The sequence below is a fragment of the Macaca fascicularis genome, chromosome 3 (genome assembly GCF_037993035.2).
Source record: "Macaca fascicularis isolate 582-1 chromosome 3, T2T-MFA8v1.1".
Lineage (NCBI taxonomy): Eukaryota > Metazoa > Chordata > Mammalia > Primates > Cercopithecidae > Macaca > Macaca fascicularis.
Window position 1 is genome coordinate 183,805,796 of NC_088377.1, and position 17,710 is coordinate 183,823,505.

A 17,710-nucleotide genomic window follows, 5' to 3' on the forward strand; every position below is an offset into this window, starting at 1 on the left:
CTTTTGGGAGCAGCCAAGCAGTGGCCTTGGAAGGGGCTGGCAGACAGGGGTGGCAGGCAGATCGCATGCACCCTGGTTCTGCAGGAAAGACAATGCTGCCGTCTCCCAGCTCAGCTGTCTGCAGGGACTAGAGCTACTCAGAGCAAGATCGAGAACCTTTGCAGATGGGTCCCCATGGTCGTGTTTTGCTGTAGATGCCCTGTCTGGTCTCTGCACAGGCTTGAACTCTGCCTCTGCCTACTCTCCAGGCAGTTTCTCTTGCCAATTCAAATGTCTATGGTGTTTGTGGCGTCTGTTGTAGCTAGGATCCTGGATGTCTGCCGTGGGAGTGTCCCTTCACTCACCCCTTCCTTAGGACCTGTTCAGTTCCAGGAGCGTCCTGGCACTCAGCAACTCTGCGTGGGATTTCCAGCTTTCTCCCTCTTACACCTCAGTGTTTGCATTGCTTCTCTATAGACTGTCAGTGTTTTCTTTCAAAAGCTCTGTTTGAAGTGTGATAGTTTACTCAGTATTTTGGTTTTTCTCAGTGGGAGAGGTGCTTCCCAGCCGCATCTAGCTGGCCATATTGTCCCCTTTCCTCTCATTTTATTACTTATAGCTTTGGGTGGTAACTTTTTGTAATATAGAAAGGCTTCTTCGTTTGTTGACACAGATTTGTATACCCTTTGAAAGAAATTGCCCTGCATAAGGGTTTTATATCTTACGTTGAGTACCCATGGCACCATCTCTTTTCAATTGGCTATGGTAATATATGCAGTAAGACATAAGACAAATTATCATTGCTTTTTATTTTAATTCATTTTATTTTTGGTATTGCGATTCACCATTTCCTTCTGCACTATCAACTAGTAGGAGAGAAATTTTCTTAGAGATGTTTTCCTCACATTTGCTGTTTGAAATTCTTTCACTGCAGGACCCAGCCATTTCTGGCAATGAGACACAGTATCTCCCATTCATTAGAGGACAGGAAAATAACGTGTTCATCAAATGGCCTGACACCAGTGACATTGTCTGGGGGAAGGTAAGGCTTGGGGAATGTGCTTATAGTTAATTAACATCACAATGTCTTGAAATAAAACAGCTCTTGATACATGTTGGAAAATATATTGGACAATCAGTAAATTACGAATGAGTAGAAATCTGTCCGATGCTGATTAGCTCAATAAGCATTAATAAGACCAAAGTTACAAATCTTATCCTCTATTATTATTGAGCACTGTCTATTGCCTGGAAATACTCTGATGTCCCCACTCTTTATTTATTCCACATGGTCACTTAATAAACATTAAGAATCCCTTTTAGAATGACACTGAAATCTGTGTCTCTCAGCCACCTACATGCAAAGCATGCATTCATCTTTGACCTATTGTGCTTAATCTGCCTTCATATCTAAATGAATCATTAAATCCTATAGATTCTCCTCTTTCTCTTGTTTCCTTTAATTCATCTTTATGGCTTCAGTCTTCATCTTCATATGTCTGATTTATAGCAATAGAATTTTAGGTGGATTTCAGGTGATAGTAGCTTTTAGCCTAGATTTAAATTCTGTTCCTTAATTATACTATGCTACTTCCTGCTGCTCTGAGCATATTCCATGCTCACTTTTTTTTTTTTTTTTTTTTGAGATTGAGTCTCGCTCTGTTACCCAGGCTGGAGTGCAGTGGCGTGATCTTGGCTCACTGCAACCTCCTCTTCCCAGGTTCAAGTGATTCTCCTGCCTCAGCTTCCTGAGTAGCTGGGATTACATGTGTGCGCCAACGCTCCCGATTAATTTTTGTATTTTTAGTAACAATGGGGTTTCACCATGTTGACCAGGCTGGTCTCGAACTCATGACTTCTGGTGATTCACCTGCGTCGGCCTCACAAATTGCTGGGATTACAGACGTGAGCCACTGCGCCTGGCCCCATGCTCACTTTGAATATTACCTTCTCAGCTTACCCAGATAATATCTTCACTTCAGGATCAACTCAAATCTTAACTCATTTGAAGCAGCTAGTAACTATTTTAGTTTTTCCTATTTTCCCTTGTCTGTAATATTGCCTTCAGTATAGGATACAGTGTAGCATTTATGTACTATCTGTGAACTTTTAGGAAACAAGTACTATTTCTTACTTAAATCTCAGTAAATACAGATCCTGGAAGAGTACTTGTCATACAGGAAGTACTCAGTAAGTGTCTGTTGATTGAATCAATTAATCAGGGTGTGTATAGTTAATGTCCTGGTAGTTACAGGTAAAATTGGTTGATGCTATGGATTTTTTTAATGCTACATATACTTGGAGTCCCCTATAAGTCATGATAGTGATTAAAAATGTTGAGATGAGGTTTATGGGTTGTGAATGGAAATCAATCTTATTTCTTTAGAGTCATACTTCACACTTACTGTGAATTTTGTTATAGGTCTATGACAAGGAGATCAGAGAAATCACTTGAAAGTTGGTTGTTCAGAGGATATGTTTAAAAGAAATTCAGTTAATTATTAAATTCAAAAATAGAATTTTGAAAACATGTGGAATGAATCAAGAGACCCAATGTAATTTTGTAGATTCTGCCTTTACAGTTTAATTTATGGCAAAGATTCCCAAGCGTTTTGTGGAGATGCAAGTCTTCAGAGTCTAACACATGAAATATCTCATAGTCTGTATGCAGTGATCTTTAAAGGTTTTTATTGCCCTTCTTTTTCTCTAGGTTTGGCCAGATCTGCCTAATATAATTGTAGATGGATCCCTTGACCATGCAACTCAGGTTAAGGTACAGTTGTATATACATTTTTGTCAACATTGCCCTAAACATCTGGATGTTTATGTTTTTCATCCTGATGAATGAGTAGCTAACCCTTGAGTTAAGTAGCCCTAACTTGAGGGTGCTTATCCACTACTAGTTTCTTGGCAGAAAGAGATCCTCGAGTGGAAGGCTCAACAAACAGTGAACATGGAAATGTGTAGAAGGAAATCATCAATGAAATCTCTCATAAGTGTGCTTTTAATGGGCTGTGATTTATTTTAACTTTATGTCGCTTGAAAAATAATGAACCAAAGTCTTGCATTTTCTCACTAGAGGGGAATCCATTATGAACAGACTGAATTTTAATAAATTATCTGCATACAAAAGAAAATACAAGTCAGTTGAATGAAGGAAAGTTGTTCATCTCAGCCTGGTCATCTAGCATCCCCTCTACTCTGGAGTTTACTTGTCCCTGGATGACAGTCCTCCTTCATCTCATTTGACTGGTTTAGAAAAATCTTTTGTTCCCCTTCCCATGTCCAAGTGATCTCATTGGGAGAGTGTAAGTGTCCAGGAAATTATCCATTTCTTCTAGGTTTTCTAGTTTATTTGCGTAGAGGTGTTTAGAGTATTCTCTGATGGTAGTTTGTATTTCTATGGGGTCGGTGGTGATATCCCCTTTATCATTTTTTATTGTGTCTATTTGATTCTTCTCTCTTTTCTTCTTTATTAGTCTTACTAGTGGTCTATCAATTTTGTTGATCTTTTCAAAAAACCAGCTCCTGGATTCATTGATTTTTTGGAAGGTTTTTTTGTGTCCCTATCTCCTTCAGTTCTGCTCTGATCTTAGTTATTTCTTGCCTTCTGTTAGCTTTTGAATGTGTTTGCTCTGGGGGAAGGGGGGAGGAATGGCATTGGGAGTTATAACTGATGTAAATGACGAGTTGATGGGTGCTGATGAGTTGATAGGTGCAGCACACCAACATGGCACAAGTATACATATGTAACAAACCTGCACGTTGTGCACACGTACCCTAGAACTTAAAGTATAATAATAATAAAAAAAATTTAAAAAATGATTTTCTAAGTTAAGCCAGTGTCTTTCTGAAGATGAACTATAATGAAGCACAGAAATATTCAGAAAAAGTAGCCTATAGAATATGCATCTTTTCTGCAATTTCAAGTGGTATGTATGTTGAGAATTAAACTGGCCTGCAAAAAAAAAAAAAAAAAAAAAAAAAAAGCTTTTGCTACATTCACTGGTTTTTAAGTAAAAAAAAAGAAAAAAGAAGAAAAGAAAAAGTATTTGCATCTCTAAAGTTCACTTGTTTAGACATTGCTAATTTACCAGTCTTGTGATTATATGTCCAGTTATAAAACAAATCCTGTATTTGAAAGGGATTTTAATCTAACCTTCTTCTAAGAAAATAAAGAATGAAATCAGACCCCAATCTCTGCTTCTGTTGTAAACTCTGCAACAGCAGATCTGAGATTAGAGCAGAGACTGATCTGGGCAGGCACAAATTCCTGTTTGTCTCCCATTTGTGGTCCCCTGGATAGGCTGAGACCCCAACCGTGACAGTGTGTGTTATTCTTACAGCTCTACAAGGCCTACGTTGCCTTTCCTGACTTCTTTCGTAATAGCACAGCTGCGTGGTGGAAGAAAGAGATAGAAGAGCTCTATGCAAACCCTCGAGAACCAGAGAAGAGCCTGAAGTTTGATGGATTGTGGATTGTAAGTGCACCGTTGGTTGTCTTTTTTTTTTTTTTTTTTTTTTTTAATATTAGCAAGTCAAAACATGGGGAGGAGAGACTAGCAAAGCAGAGACGTATGACTGAAGAGATGAAAGGGAGAAATGCTGTTACAGAATCGAGGTGCAGGGACCAAGAGAAGCAGAGACCATTGCTGATCTGCCCAGGGACATATTGTCTGGTGGAAGTGGGAGCCCACAGAGAAGACTGCTACTGCTGGAGATGCCAGAGCAAAAGAGAGAGGGAGAAATCACCTCCCATCTCCAGTCTCTTGCCAATATCCCCCATTGGCCAAATTTACCTGAAAGCTTTTGGTAAGGGCGTCTTACAGGGCAGAACTGGGAGTGGGTGAGGCATGGAGCTGAGAGCAAGTAGGCATTCACCATAGTACTAGAGCAGACAACTCTGAGGGAATGGCTTAAAGGACCTGTTCAGACGTTTGTTGTAAATGCCAGTTGGACTTAAAAGCAGGACTTCCTGAGATATCCCTGGGATATATGTCCAAGGGCAACTCTATCTATGTTTTCTTCTGTCCTGATTTCCTTCCCCGCTGTCCAGTGGCCTGAAATCTTAAGCAAGCTCTAGGCCAGCTCTGAAGGGCTGTTCAACGCTGGGTCAGGCGGGAAGAAGTTTGTGATTCCGTGGACAAAAGTCCACTGAAACTCCTGGGGCCTTCCTGGCCATCTGCACCTTTGGGATAGTTAGGCACAGAGTAGACATGTGAAAGGACACAAATTAACTCAAACAGGCAAATCAGACAGTGAAGAGCTGTGGGCAGCTTTGAAAATAAGATGTACTGAGAACTCTGGGGTCATATTTGTTTTTCCAGTGGAGGGAAAGCTATAGCTGGGTAATTCAAAGTAGTGAATAGTTCCTCAAGTACTTTCATTTGTCTTTAATATGTCCTATTTAAAATAGTCTGGCATGCAAAAATTTAACTGTTCCATTGTCTAAGTGTGAAGCGAGCATTCCCTTAGGAGCCCCTACTCCTTGCATTTAAGTAATAAATTCCCCAAAGCACGTTTTTATTTCCAAACTTGTTTCTGAGTTATGTACAGCTTTTCAGAAATATATTTATGGCAGAAAGTGAGATAACTCTCCTCGTGTTTGGGCTATGCCAATATCAGAATTAGTCCAAGCGACTGGACTAAGGTAAAATAGACGAAGATAATAGTAACCTCTGGCCACAGATTAAAAAGTGAATAATCCATGCACAGAAAAACAAAGATGGGTTACCTTTGTTGGGGATTTGTATCAAGAGATTTCCTTAGGTCCTGGATCCAGCATTACCTCACTATTTTTGCCACTATAAAACAATCCTTGTAAGTTTTAAAATGCCAGGTAAGCAAGAAGGAGTTTAGCACTCCACTTTGGCTGATATACATTTTTAGAGTCCATTTGGGTCAATTCCAGGAATTAAACTACACATTTTTAGAGTCCATTTAGGTCAATGCCAGGGATTAAACACAGTGAACTAAACCACCAGCTGAGGTGAGGGTTTCAAAAGTCATCTCCCTGAGGTAGTGTCCTCTATAGCCAAAGCCATCCTGCCCCTGACATGATGGGATCTTTTTTTGTTAACTCATTTCAGGATATGAATGAGCCATCAAACTTTGTGGATGGATCTGTCAGGGGCTGCAGCGATGAAATGCTAAATAACCCACCCTATATGCCATGTATGTAAGATAATTACTTCATCAACTTACTTCCCTACTCAAAGACTCTAAAAGTTTTCCTTTTACTGTCAAAGTGAAGCCTAATGTTGAAGACAGAAAGCATTCTCCAACATGCCATGAAATCCCAAGTAAGATAACCTTGAATAAGTGCAGATAAACGAGCAAGAAATAATGACATGATGTGGTGTGAAAGAAGCCACACAATGTGTGATACATTTGATTCCATTGATAACTATGAACGGATTGATATAATTTTAAATAAACCCTAACACACACACACACACACACACAAACACACACACGGAGAGATGTTCTTTTTTTTGGAGACGGCGTCTCACTCTGTCGCCCAGGCTGGAATGCAGTGGTGCAATCTTGGCTCACTGCAACCTCCGCCTCCCGGGTTCAAGCAATTCTCCTGCCGCAGCCTCCCGAGTAGCTGGGACTATGGGCCCACACTGCCACGCCCAGCTAATTTTTTGTATTTTAGTAGAGACGAGGTTTCACTGTGTTGCCAGGCTGGTCTCGAACTCCTGAGCTCAGGTAATCTGCCCACCTCAGCCTCCCAAAGCGCTAGGATTACAGAGATGTTCTTTGGATTAGAGAATTAAAACTTAGTTTCTGAAGTCTCTCTGCCAGTGTAAACAGACATTTGATGAAGCATATTTCTTGGTCATCCTGTGGTACAAACAAAAATAAAATGTTGGAGTCAAAAGGATCTCAGAAAGTTGAATCATCTAATGTAACAGAGAAAGAAGGAAGGAAATGACTTACTTCCTAAAAGTACTGTACCACGGCTGAGGTGGGAGGATTGTTCAAGACCAGGAGTTTGAGTCTTGAGACCAGCCTGGGCAACATAGTGAGACCCCCCACCCCACACACACACAAAAACAAAACAAAACAAAAAAAACACCCCAAAACAGAAAAACAGCAACAACAAAAGACACTATACGAGTAATCTTGGGACAGAATCTAGAATCCAAGTTTCTTGATGTCTACATCACTGTTATGCTGCCCATTGCTCACTCACTCACTCATTCATTCATTCATTCATTGTCTCCTTCATTAATTTAATGCAGAGGGTGTTTGACTTGCAATGGTCTGACTTATGATTTTCAACCTTACAACGATGAGAAAGTGACATACATTCAGTAGAAACGAGCTTTGAGAACCCAAATAGCCATTCTATTTTTCACTTTCACTATAGCGTTCAGTAAATTACAAGAGATATTCAACATTTTGTTTTAAAACAGGGTTTGTGTTAGATAATTTTGCCCATCTTAGGCTAATGTAAGTGTCTGAGCACATTTAAAGTAGGTTAGGTCCACTCAATGCACTTTCAAGTTACAATATTTTCAACTTGTGATGGGTTCATGGGGATGTAATCACATTGTAAGTTGAGGATCATCTGTACTTATGTATCAAGCAAATGCTGTCATATCAGAAAGATCTAGAGACACAAATACAAAAAATGATTGAAATAAGATTTATTCCCTGAAGAACATTACCATCTAGTGGAAGAAACAGTCCTAACAATGAAGGAGTTTATTATGTTGGCAAAAGGGCTATGACAACACTCTATACATTAAATCAGAGTTGGTGAAAAAAGAAGGGGAGCTGCTTTTCCCAGCTCCATATTTTATCCTTACTCTTCATTAGTTACAAAGACACAGAACGTTGTTTTCTATGGACTAAAAACTCATAAAACTGGGCCTGTTACTTGTAACAAAGTTGTTGACTGAAATAAAGAAATGCCAAAATGATGGGCATTTCTAGTGAATGTGCAAATTATGTTGTTTAGGAAATAACTCGACATTTCCCCTCAGATTTGGAATCTAGGGACAACGGCCTGAACAGCAAGACCCTGTGCATGGAGAGTCAGCAGATCCTGCCAGACGGCTCCCCCGTGAAACACTACAATGTGCACAGCCTGTACGGGTGGTCCCAGACCAGACCCACATACGAGTGAGTGTCTTTTTGTCATGGCAGCCAAGATAGTTTTCCACATTGTCCCTTTTGCCATTTCATATTTGCATTGTGCATGTATCTACGTGATCCCAGTTAAATGGGTTAATGTCAAAATTTCAGGCATGGTTACCACCTCTGAGCACATTTATCAAGTAGGTTACTAAATTTACCTATTTAAAGTGAGCAATGAGGTAGTGTTTAGTATATTCATAGAGTTGTGCAACTATCACAAAAATTACATTTCAGAACATTTTTAAAACACCAAAAGGAAAACCTTTGCCCATTAGCAATCACTTCCAGCTTGTTCCTACCTCCTGAGCCCTAGCCATTGCTCATCTATTTTCTGTCTATGTAGATTGCCTATTCTGGACATTTCATAAAATTGAATCACACAATATGTGCTCTTTTGTATCTGGCTGCTTTCATTTGGCATAATGTTTTCAAGGATCATCTATGTTGTAGCATGTATCAGTACGAGATCATCTATGTTGTAGCATGTATCAGTACTTGATTTCTTGTTACTGATTAATAATATTTCATTGTATAGATACACCATATTTTGCTTATCTATTTACCAATGAGTGAACATCTAAGTTATTTCCTTTTTTTGGCTATTATGAGTAGTGATTATGTGAATATTTATGTGCAAGATTTGGAGTAGACATGTTTTCTTTGTTTTGAGTATGTATCAAGAGTAGAACTTCTGTGTCATATAGGAACTGTATTTTTAATATTTTGAAGAAATATCAAGCTGTTTTCTAAAGAGGCTGTACCATTTAAGTTCTTTTTTTTTGATGGAGTCTTGCTCTGTCACCCAGGCGGGAGTGCAATGGTGTGATTTCAGTTCACTGCAACCTCTACCTCCTGGGTTCAAGTGATTCTCCAGCCTCAGGCTCCTGAATAGCTGGGATTACAAGCATGCACCACCATGCCTGGCTAATTTTTGTGTTTTTTAGTAGAGACAGGGTTTTGCCATGTTGGCCAGGCTGGTCTCGAGCTCCTGACCCCAGGTGATCCACCCGCCTCGGCCTCCCAGAGGCTGGGATTACAGGCATAGCCATCGTGCCTAGCCTACCATTTTACATTCTTACCTGCATGTATGATAAAATGTATAAGGGTTGCAATTCCTCCACATCCTTGCCAACACTTGGTGGTATTCACCTTTTAAAATTACAGACATTCTAATGGGGGTAAAGTGATGTCTAATTGTTGTTTTCACTTTATTTCGCTAATACTAATGTTATTGAGCATCTTTTCATATGCTATTGGCTATTTGTATATATTCAAGTATCTATTCAAATCCTTTGCTCATTTTTGATAGAATCTTTTTTATTATTATTATTGAGTTGTAGTCAGGCATGGTGGCTCACACCTGTAATCTCAGTACTTTGGGAGGCTGAAGTGGGAAGATTGCTTGAGTCCAGGAGTTTGAGGGCAGCTAGGGCAACATAATGAGACCCTGTCTCTACAAAAAACAAACAAATAAGCCAGGCAGAATGGTGCATGCCTGTAGTCCCAGCTACTCGAGAGGTTAAGGTAGGAGGATCCCTTGAGCCTAGGAGTTTGAGGCTGCAGTGAACTATGATGGCACTGCACTTCAGCCTGGACAACAAAGTAAGACTATCTTTACAGAAAAAAAAAATTATTGGATCATAAAAATTCTTTAAATATTCTAAATTCAAGCTTCTCATGAGATAGTTTGAGGATATTTTCTCTCATTCTGTAGACTTTTCACTTCCATAATCATGCCTTTTGGAGCACATTTTTAAAAGTTTTTATAAAGTCCTATTTATTCATTTACTTACTTATTTATTTGTCATTTGTGCTTTTGGTGTCATATTCAAGGAACTATTGCCTAATTCAAGGTCATGAAGATTTACTCCTGTGTCTTGTTCTAAGACCTTTATAGTTGTGGGTATTACACTGAGATCTATCATCCATTTTAAGTTTATTTTTGTGTATGGTGTGAGTAGTGGTTCAATTTTATTCTTTCCTTCATTTTATTGTCTTGGCATCTTGTCAAAAATCAATTGACAGTAAATGAGAAGGCTTATTTCTGCGTTCTCAATTCTATTTCATTGATCTCTCTCTATGTATCTATCCTCATGCCAGTACCACACTGTCTTAACTGGTGAAGTGTGACTCTTCCAATTTTGTTTTTTCAAGATTGTTTTAGCTACTATGGGTCCCTTGCATTTGATATGAATTTTGTAATCAGTTTGTCAGTTTTGACAAGATAGCAAGCTTCTGTGAAGAGAAAGATGGCGATGGGATGCGGATGTGTGAAAAGCAAATTTCCCTGAAGAGACAGGAGGGGATGGTGCATGGGAAAGATGAACTTTTGGTAGGAACTCTATCAAGTTTTCACATCTTCTTATTGCTGCTTTCTTTGCCCTGCAAGCCCCTTCTTTGCCAAAAGAAAATTTCTGCTCTTCTTTTAGGCAACATTCAAACGTCACTTCTTCTATGAAGACTTTCTGTCTTCTATGTCTAATATGAAGACAGGGATTTTGATAGGTTTTACATTGAGTCTATAGATCAGTTTGGGGAGTATTACCATCTTAACAATATTAAGTCTCTTTTGATTCATTAGCATGAGATGTTTCTCCACTTATTTAGATCTTTAATTTTTTCAACAATTATTTTTAGTTTTCAACGTATATGTTTTTGGCCATTATTTCTATAAATATTTATCTGTCCCTTTGTCTTTTCTTTTATGCTTCTGAGATTTTGCCATTTTCCAATGTCATTGGGAAATTTCAGACTTGTTCTTTAGTTCTTCCCAGGGCAGAGTGTGATCTTCTCTGTTCAACTGCCCATTTCTGCTCAAGTGTCTAAGCTCTCTGCCTTCTGTCCGCAGAGCTTCAAGAACCTCATACTATTTGATTTTGGGCTATCAACAGGTGATAGATCATGTTGCCTCTGGGTGTTCCACACTCAGGGGCAACATGGTCTTCTGAACAGAAATTCTTCTTCCCTTTCCCACTTTCTTTACATCTTCATCTTTCAGTTGCTCTTTCGCAGTCTTGCTTTCTACACCTAGCTTGAGGCTTTTCCAACCAAGGAAAAACTAGTTCTTCAGGAAAACATCCATGTCTATATATGAAATACACACAAAACAAATAGATGTTTTGTACCCTCAGAAATAACCTTACCTCAGAAGAGTACAAGGACAAATAAGTCATAGTCCCTGCTTTCAAGGACCTCATTGTCTGATTACAGGAGTCAAACATGAGAGGGAAAATCAATTAACTCTACTGGGATGATCCAGAAAGTCTGGATACATTCTGGATTCAGATGGCCCCCAAATCTATGTTCCCAACCCAGACCTCTCTTGAGCTTCAAACCTAGAATTGCCCATAGCTGTCTCATTTATGATGTCCCATAGGCACTTCAAACCTAATACTTAAAATGTTGAACTATTTGTCTCTCCCTTAAATCTGTCCTCCTGCAGTCTTTTCTTTCTTTCTTTCTTTCTTTTTTAAGATAGAGTCTCACTCTGTCACCCAGGCTGGAGTGCATCGGCCTGATCTCAACTTACTGCAACCTCCACCTCCCTGGGTTCGAGCAATTCTCCTGCCTCAGCCTCCCTAGTAGCTGCGATTAGAGGTGCATACAACCATGCCCGGCTAATTTTGTATTTTTATTAGAGACAGGGTTTTGCCATGTTGGACAGGCCAGTCTCAAACTACTGATTTCAGGTGATCCGCCCACCTTGGCCTCCCAAAGTGCTGGGATTGTAGGTGTGAGCCACCGCGCACGGCCTCTCCAGCATTCTTTTTTTTTTTTTTTTTTTTTTGAGACGGAGTCTCGCTCTGTCACCCAGGCTGGAGTGCAGTGGCCGGATCTCAGCTCACTGCAAGCTCCGCCTCCCGGGTTTACGCCATTCTCCGGCCTCAGCCTCCCGAGTAGCTGGGACTACAGGCGCCCGCCACCTCGCCCGGCTAGTTTTTTTTTGTATTTCTTAATAGAGACGGGGTTTCACCGTGTTAGCCAGGATAGTCTCGATCTCCTGACCTCGTGATCCGCCCATCTCGGCCTCCCAAAGTGCTGGGATTACAGGCTTGAGCCACCGCGCCCGGCCTCCAGCATTCTTTAGTTTAGTGAAAGGAACCAAGTTTAACTAGTCATTTAGATCATCCTAGATTCTCCTTCTTTTCCTGCTTTCAGCTGGTGACTCAGTTCTTTACATCAGTCACTACTCTATCTTCCTGCCTTATTCCAAGTCTTCATTACCTCTCATCTAGACTATTATAAAAATCTAAGTGATCCTTACCTCCATTTCTTTATCACACGTACATACATGTGCATTCTTCCAATTTGTGTATGGTTAAATCTATACCTTTTACTTCATTATGTTTTGTCCATTGTTTTTATTTGAAATGCCTTTCTCTTGTAGAAATCAGGCGGTTTATGTATTCTTTCAGTTTTAATAGAACGTGTGTGTGTGTGTGTGTGTGTGTGTGCGCGTATTTCCATTCATTTTTGGATTTGTTTAGGTGTGAAAAATTGGAAGTGACCCGAATGGATTAGTTTCCACAACAGTAGTCAGCTACTTTTCCTGACATCGTTTATTGACTAATTCATCTGTGTCTGTTGATCTGTGATGCTTTTTTTAAGCAAATACTTGGATTGTATACATACTAGGATCTATTAATAGACTTTCTCTTTTGTTCAGTTGATTTTTCCCTCACACAGTTGTTGTTATTTTCTAAGGGCGTGTGCAGATGATCTATCTTCCACTGAAAGATAAACATCTTTTATGTATATCTGCCTCTGTGTGCAAAACATGTCTGCTTTTTGAGGTCTAGAAAAGCAGAGTGAATATTTCCAAAATGCTGTAGCTTTTATTTGGATCCCAGATCTGACTCCTTATTCTTTTTTTCTCTTTCCCCTCCTGCCATATGACTACAGACACGCGTGTGCCACCCTGCCCAGCTAATTTTATTTTTTTGTAGAGATAGGGTCTCAATGTGTTGCCTAGGCTGGTCTTGAACTTCTGGTCTCAAGCAGTCCTCTGCCTTGGCCTCCCAAGGTGCTGGGATTACGTGTGTGAGTTACTGCGCCTGGCCTCCTCTTTACTCTTTTTTTTTTTTTTTTTGAGACAGAGTCTTGCTCTGTCACCTAGGCTGAAGGGCAGTGGCATGATCTCGGCTCACTGTAACCTCCACATCCCCAGGTTCAAATGATTCTCCTACCTCAGCCTGCTGGGTAGCTGGGATTACAGGTGTGCACACCACACCCAGCTAATTTTGTTTGTTTGTTTGTTTGTTTTGTATTTTTAGTAGAGACAGGGTTTCACCATGTTGGCCAGGCTGGTCTTGAACTCCTGACCTCAAGCGATCCACCCACCTCGACCTCCCAAAATGCTGGGATTATAGGCATGAGCCACCACACCCGACCCTCTTTACTCTTTAAATGACCTTTGATAAGCATTTTGAAGATCGTCTTATTTTGTCCAGCTCACTATTTTCAGGTGAATGCCTTTCTAACTTCTCTGAACCGTAGCTTCTTAACAGTAAAAGGAGTGTAAAGACACCTTTTCATGATGTTATGAGACACCACATAGGAAAGTGACGAGTATAATACTAGGATAGAGGAATTGTTCCATAAATAGCTATATTTCCCCTTACTCCCAACCCTTTCTCTTACTCCAGGGAGATAGTTAATTAATCAGATTTTTCAAAAATGAAACACACATTCTAGGTGCAGATATACCTCTAGTCTTGCTGTGGAGTTTGCTGGGATCTTTAGCATGGCTTTTAGACAACAGATTCTTTCCGGAAAGAAGTTATCTGACTCGGACCAAAGTACCCTCACCACCTCATGCTCCAAGCTGCAGTTACTTTCTGTAAAGGAGTTCGTTTCTTCAATTCACCTCCTTGTTCCCCTCCCACCAGAGCTGTGCAGGAGGTGACAGGACAGCGAGGGGTCGTCATCACCCGCTCCACATTTCCCTCTTCTGGACGCTGGGGAGGACACTGGCTGGGAGACAATACAGCTGCGTGGGACCAGCTGGGGAAATCTATCATTGGTGTGTGGGCTCAATCCCAGGGGCCTGTGCTGGCAAGGAGGGCACTGGAGTTTGTGCTGTTCGGCAGCACTGGTTATGTCTGTATCATCATCTAGGTGGGTGGTAAAATTAACAAGAACTGAGTTCTCTCTGGGCATGGATTTTAATTTACACCCATCTTTTAATATTTTCATCATGAATGGTCCAGGGCTTTCTAATGGGGTAAGGAAAAATCAGGCCAAGGCTTCACTCTCCTCCCAAAGTTCTCCTTCATCTAACACAGCTGTGTCTTCTCCTTGCAGGCATGATGGAGTTCAGTCTCTTTGGAATACCTTATGTAAGTCACATTCAGACCATTACTAATTGCCCAGTCAGATTTTAGTGAGTCAGCGCCTCATGATATTCCCACCTCATGCTTTCATTGTGCATCTTCTCAGACAGGAGCAGATATCTGTGGGTTCTTTGGAGATGCTGAATATGAGATGTGTGTTCGCTGGATGCAGCTGGGGGCATTTTATCCATTTTCCAGAAACCACAACAACATCGGGACAAGGGTGAGGCAGCAGTGTGTGCTCCATGTGTTGCGTACCCTCAAATCATAACTTCTTTTTAACCCCCAGGAGTATTATACTCATTTCCTGATAAAAATCAGAGAACATCACCAGAATCTTAATTTCTTGGAAAATCCACAGAGTTCAGAACTCTGGAATTATCAGTAATTTTTAGAAATATACCCTTTCTCATCTGCTGGAGAATTAGCACCCAGGAGGAAAAGTTTTTATAGTTCCCCATGTGGCTAAAATAAAAGAAGCTCCCTTTGCTTTTAAGAATATTGAATTTGTATTTTACTCAAACTCATCCAAGATATGTTGGTGCTACACAGAAACCTCTCCCTCTACACATGTAGAGGGCCAGAGCTGGACCTATTCCAGGGACTTAGGAATCAGTGATAAAGAGGAGAAAGCAAGAAATTCTAATTTTGTAGGGTGACAGAGAAGGGGGAAAGGGTAGGCCAGGAATGAAGGGATAAGTGGCTTGTAACCTACATATTGAATAAATGCCCATTGATTCTTTTCTGATGCCACTGGGATGGAATGAAGAAAAGGTAATCCACTATATGCTCCTTTATCCCTACAGAGACAAGATCCTGTGGCCTGGAATTCAGCCTTTGAGGTGTTATCCAGAAAAGTCCTAGAGACCAGATACACCCTGCTTCCTTATCTCTATACTCTGATGCATAAAGCTCACGTTGAGGGCAGCACTGTTGTCCGACCCCTTCTCCATGAGTGAGTACAGTCTCTTTCCCCAAGCAGCAGGTTTAGGCATGTCTTGCAAATAATCCTCTGTAGCAGTCATAAGAGGATAGGTGAATTTTCCCCGTTTATTTTTTAAGGTTTACGGATGACAGGACAACATGGGATATAGACCGTCAGTTCATGTTGGGTCCTGCTATCTTAATCAGCCCTGTGTTGGAAACTGTGAGTTCTTCACTGTAGATCAGAAACCCTTCAATCACATGATCTGAAATCATGGGAAAAGCATTTTAAAGATCATCTGGTTTTGTCCAGCGCACTATTTTCAGGCGAATGCCTTTCTAGAACATCTACAGGAGATCTTCTTTTTTAAAAGATCTCTCTGTTAATGAAATCTTTACTACACTGACTGATTTCTCATTTTAAAATTTTGTCATATACTTTTTAAAAATACATTTTTTTCTGTAGTTTTGAGGAATAATTTTTCAGGATTTTTCTTAATAAAATCCCTCAAATTATTGCAATCACTAATAAAATTTTCATTTTTTGTCTTAATTCTACAGTGTTTTGAAAATGAAAATGAAACATTTTTATTGAAATACTCATAATGACATGTCAATTTTATGTTTCAGAGCACATTTGAGATCTCTGCTTATTTTCCGAGAGCCCGTTGGTATGACTATAGCACGGTAAGAACTAATATATTTGTGAAGAACCAGGTTGGTCTATGCAGCAGGGTGGAGACGTGGAGAAGTCGATAGAGCCTTCTATTTCCAAGCACATATTTTCTAAGGCAATAATTTTGACCTTTTTAGCCTTGGCAAGGCTTGTTTAAATGAAAGCATGTATAAGAGCGTAGATGAAATCTGAGCACCTATATCTCATTGATGCTCCCCCCTCACCCTTGCCCTTGCCTCTCAACTTTTCTGGAGAAGCAGTCTCGATTTTCAGTCTTAAGCAAAAATGAAAGATTAGAGATTTTTTCTTTAGGTTTGCAGTCTTTTGCTGACTTTCTAACATGTTTGCCAGGAAAGGAAGGACTTGTAATTAAACATGCTCTCATTTAATATATTTATCGCCCATCATTTTTTTGCCTGTATTCTCCTTTCTAGGGAACTAGCAGCCAATCAACAGGTCAGAGGAAAATCCTGAAGGCTCCCCTTGACCACATCAACCTTCATGTCAGAGGAGGCTACATCCTGCCCTGGCAAGAGCCTGCAATGAACACTCACTCCAGGTGAGGAGAAGAGGTGATGTCTCACAGTCTCTTGCTATGCCCTAATGAGGAAACCTTACAGGAGGCTGTCCCACCTTCACCAGGGATATGTGGATTAGAAACTAAATTGCCAAACAGCTTTACTGGTCAGATCCTGTGAGTGCTGTCTGAGTGGGACCTGGAAGAAGATGAGTTCATAAAGTTAGTCTTAGGGATATATACATATATATATATATATGTATATATATACACACACACATATATATAACACACACACACACACACACACACGTATTTTTTGTCTGTAGTGCTGTATCAAAGGCAAAAATTTTCCTGAAGGCAGAAAAATGTTTCTCTTTCCACACTATTAAAAAGGAATAGGGAATGTTAATGAGCTCTTTGCCTTGTGATCGAACAAGGACTAGGTAGGATTGAGTCCTTGTCCTATCCAAGGACTTAGTCCTCATTCCTGGGTCTACTTTGGTCAACCAAGGAAAGATATATTTGTGTGTTGTGTGCATGTACACACACATATATAAATTACACGTATACTATGTAAAAATTTATAAAATCATTGATTAAACAGAACATGTCACATCAAGAAAGGCACATAAAAACATTAACAACTCAAAAGGAGAGAAGTTAACTTTCAGCCTTGTGGCGTAATGCATGGTTTAAATGAAAGAGGGCTTTGAGCTGGATCTTGCATAATGAATGAGATTTGAATGTACAAAGGAGAAAGAGAGATCCTGGTCAGATTAAAGTACTGAAGGTGAAAAATGGGTTGGATTTGGGAACAGTAAACTATCCAGTTTAACTGGAGCACAGATAAAGGAAGCGATAAAATAAGTAAAACTCCAGCAGGTTAGGATCAGATCCTGGGGGATGGTGAATGGCAAGCCAACTACTTTGCATTTTATTCTGTGGCAACCTGGAAGTTACTGAGGATTCTCTTTTCAGGGATTTTCTTCCTATGAAATTAATATTTCATTATATTACTTGTGTGTGTATTTGATTTTTGGAAATTGAAGCTAAATCAAATGTTTTATTAAATTTTAAATGTTTTCCATTAACTTTTAGGTGTCCTATATTTTATCTATTTTACCTGCT

General features: G+C 40.0%; 1 protein-coding gene across 1 annotated transcript in view; it reads left to right on the forward strand.

Annotated features, from left to right (window-relative positions):
- Positions 1–17,710, forward strand: part of MGAM (maltase-glucoamylase) — a 246,667-nt gene that overhangs the window by 204,494 nt on the left and 24,463 nt on the right. Inside the window, exons 32-43 of the mRNA XM_065542691.1 lie at positions 914–1,021; positions 2,690–2,752; positions 4,326–4,460; positions 6,069–6,153; positions 7,977–8,115; positions 14,019–14,152; positions 14,434–14,468; positions 14,569–14,685; positions 15,269–15,417; positions 15,525–15,609; positions 16,017–16,073; positions 16,497–16,621. Coding sequence (XP_065398763.1) covers positions 914–1,021; positions 2,690–2,752; positions 4,326–4,460; positions 6,069–6,153; positions 7,977–8,115; positions 14,019–14,152; positions 14,434–14,468; positions 14,569–14,685; positions 15,269–15,417; positions 15,525–15,609; positions 16,017–16,073; positions 16,497–16,621 — 1,232 coding nt within the window. The remainder of the gene's footprint in view (positions 1–913; positions 1,022–2,689; positions 2,753–4,325; positions 4,461–6,068; positions 6,154–7,976; positions 8,116–14,018; positions 14,153–14,433; positions 14,469–14,568; positions 14,686–15,268; positions 15,418–15,524; positions 15,610–16,016; positions 16,074–16,496; positions 16,622–17,710) is intronic.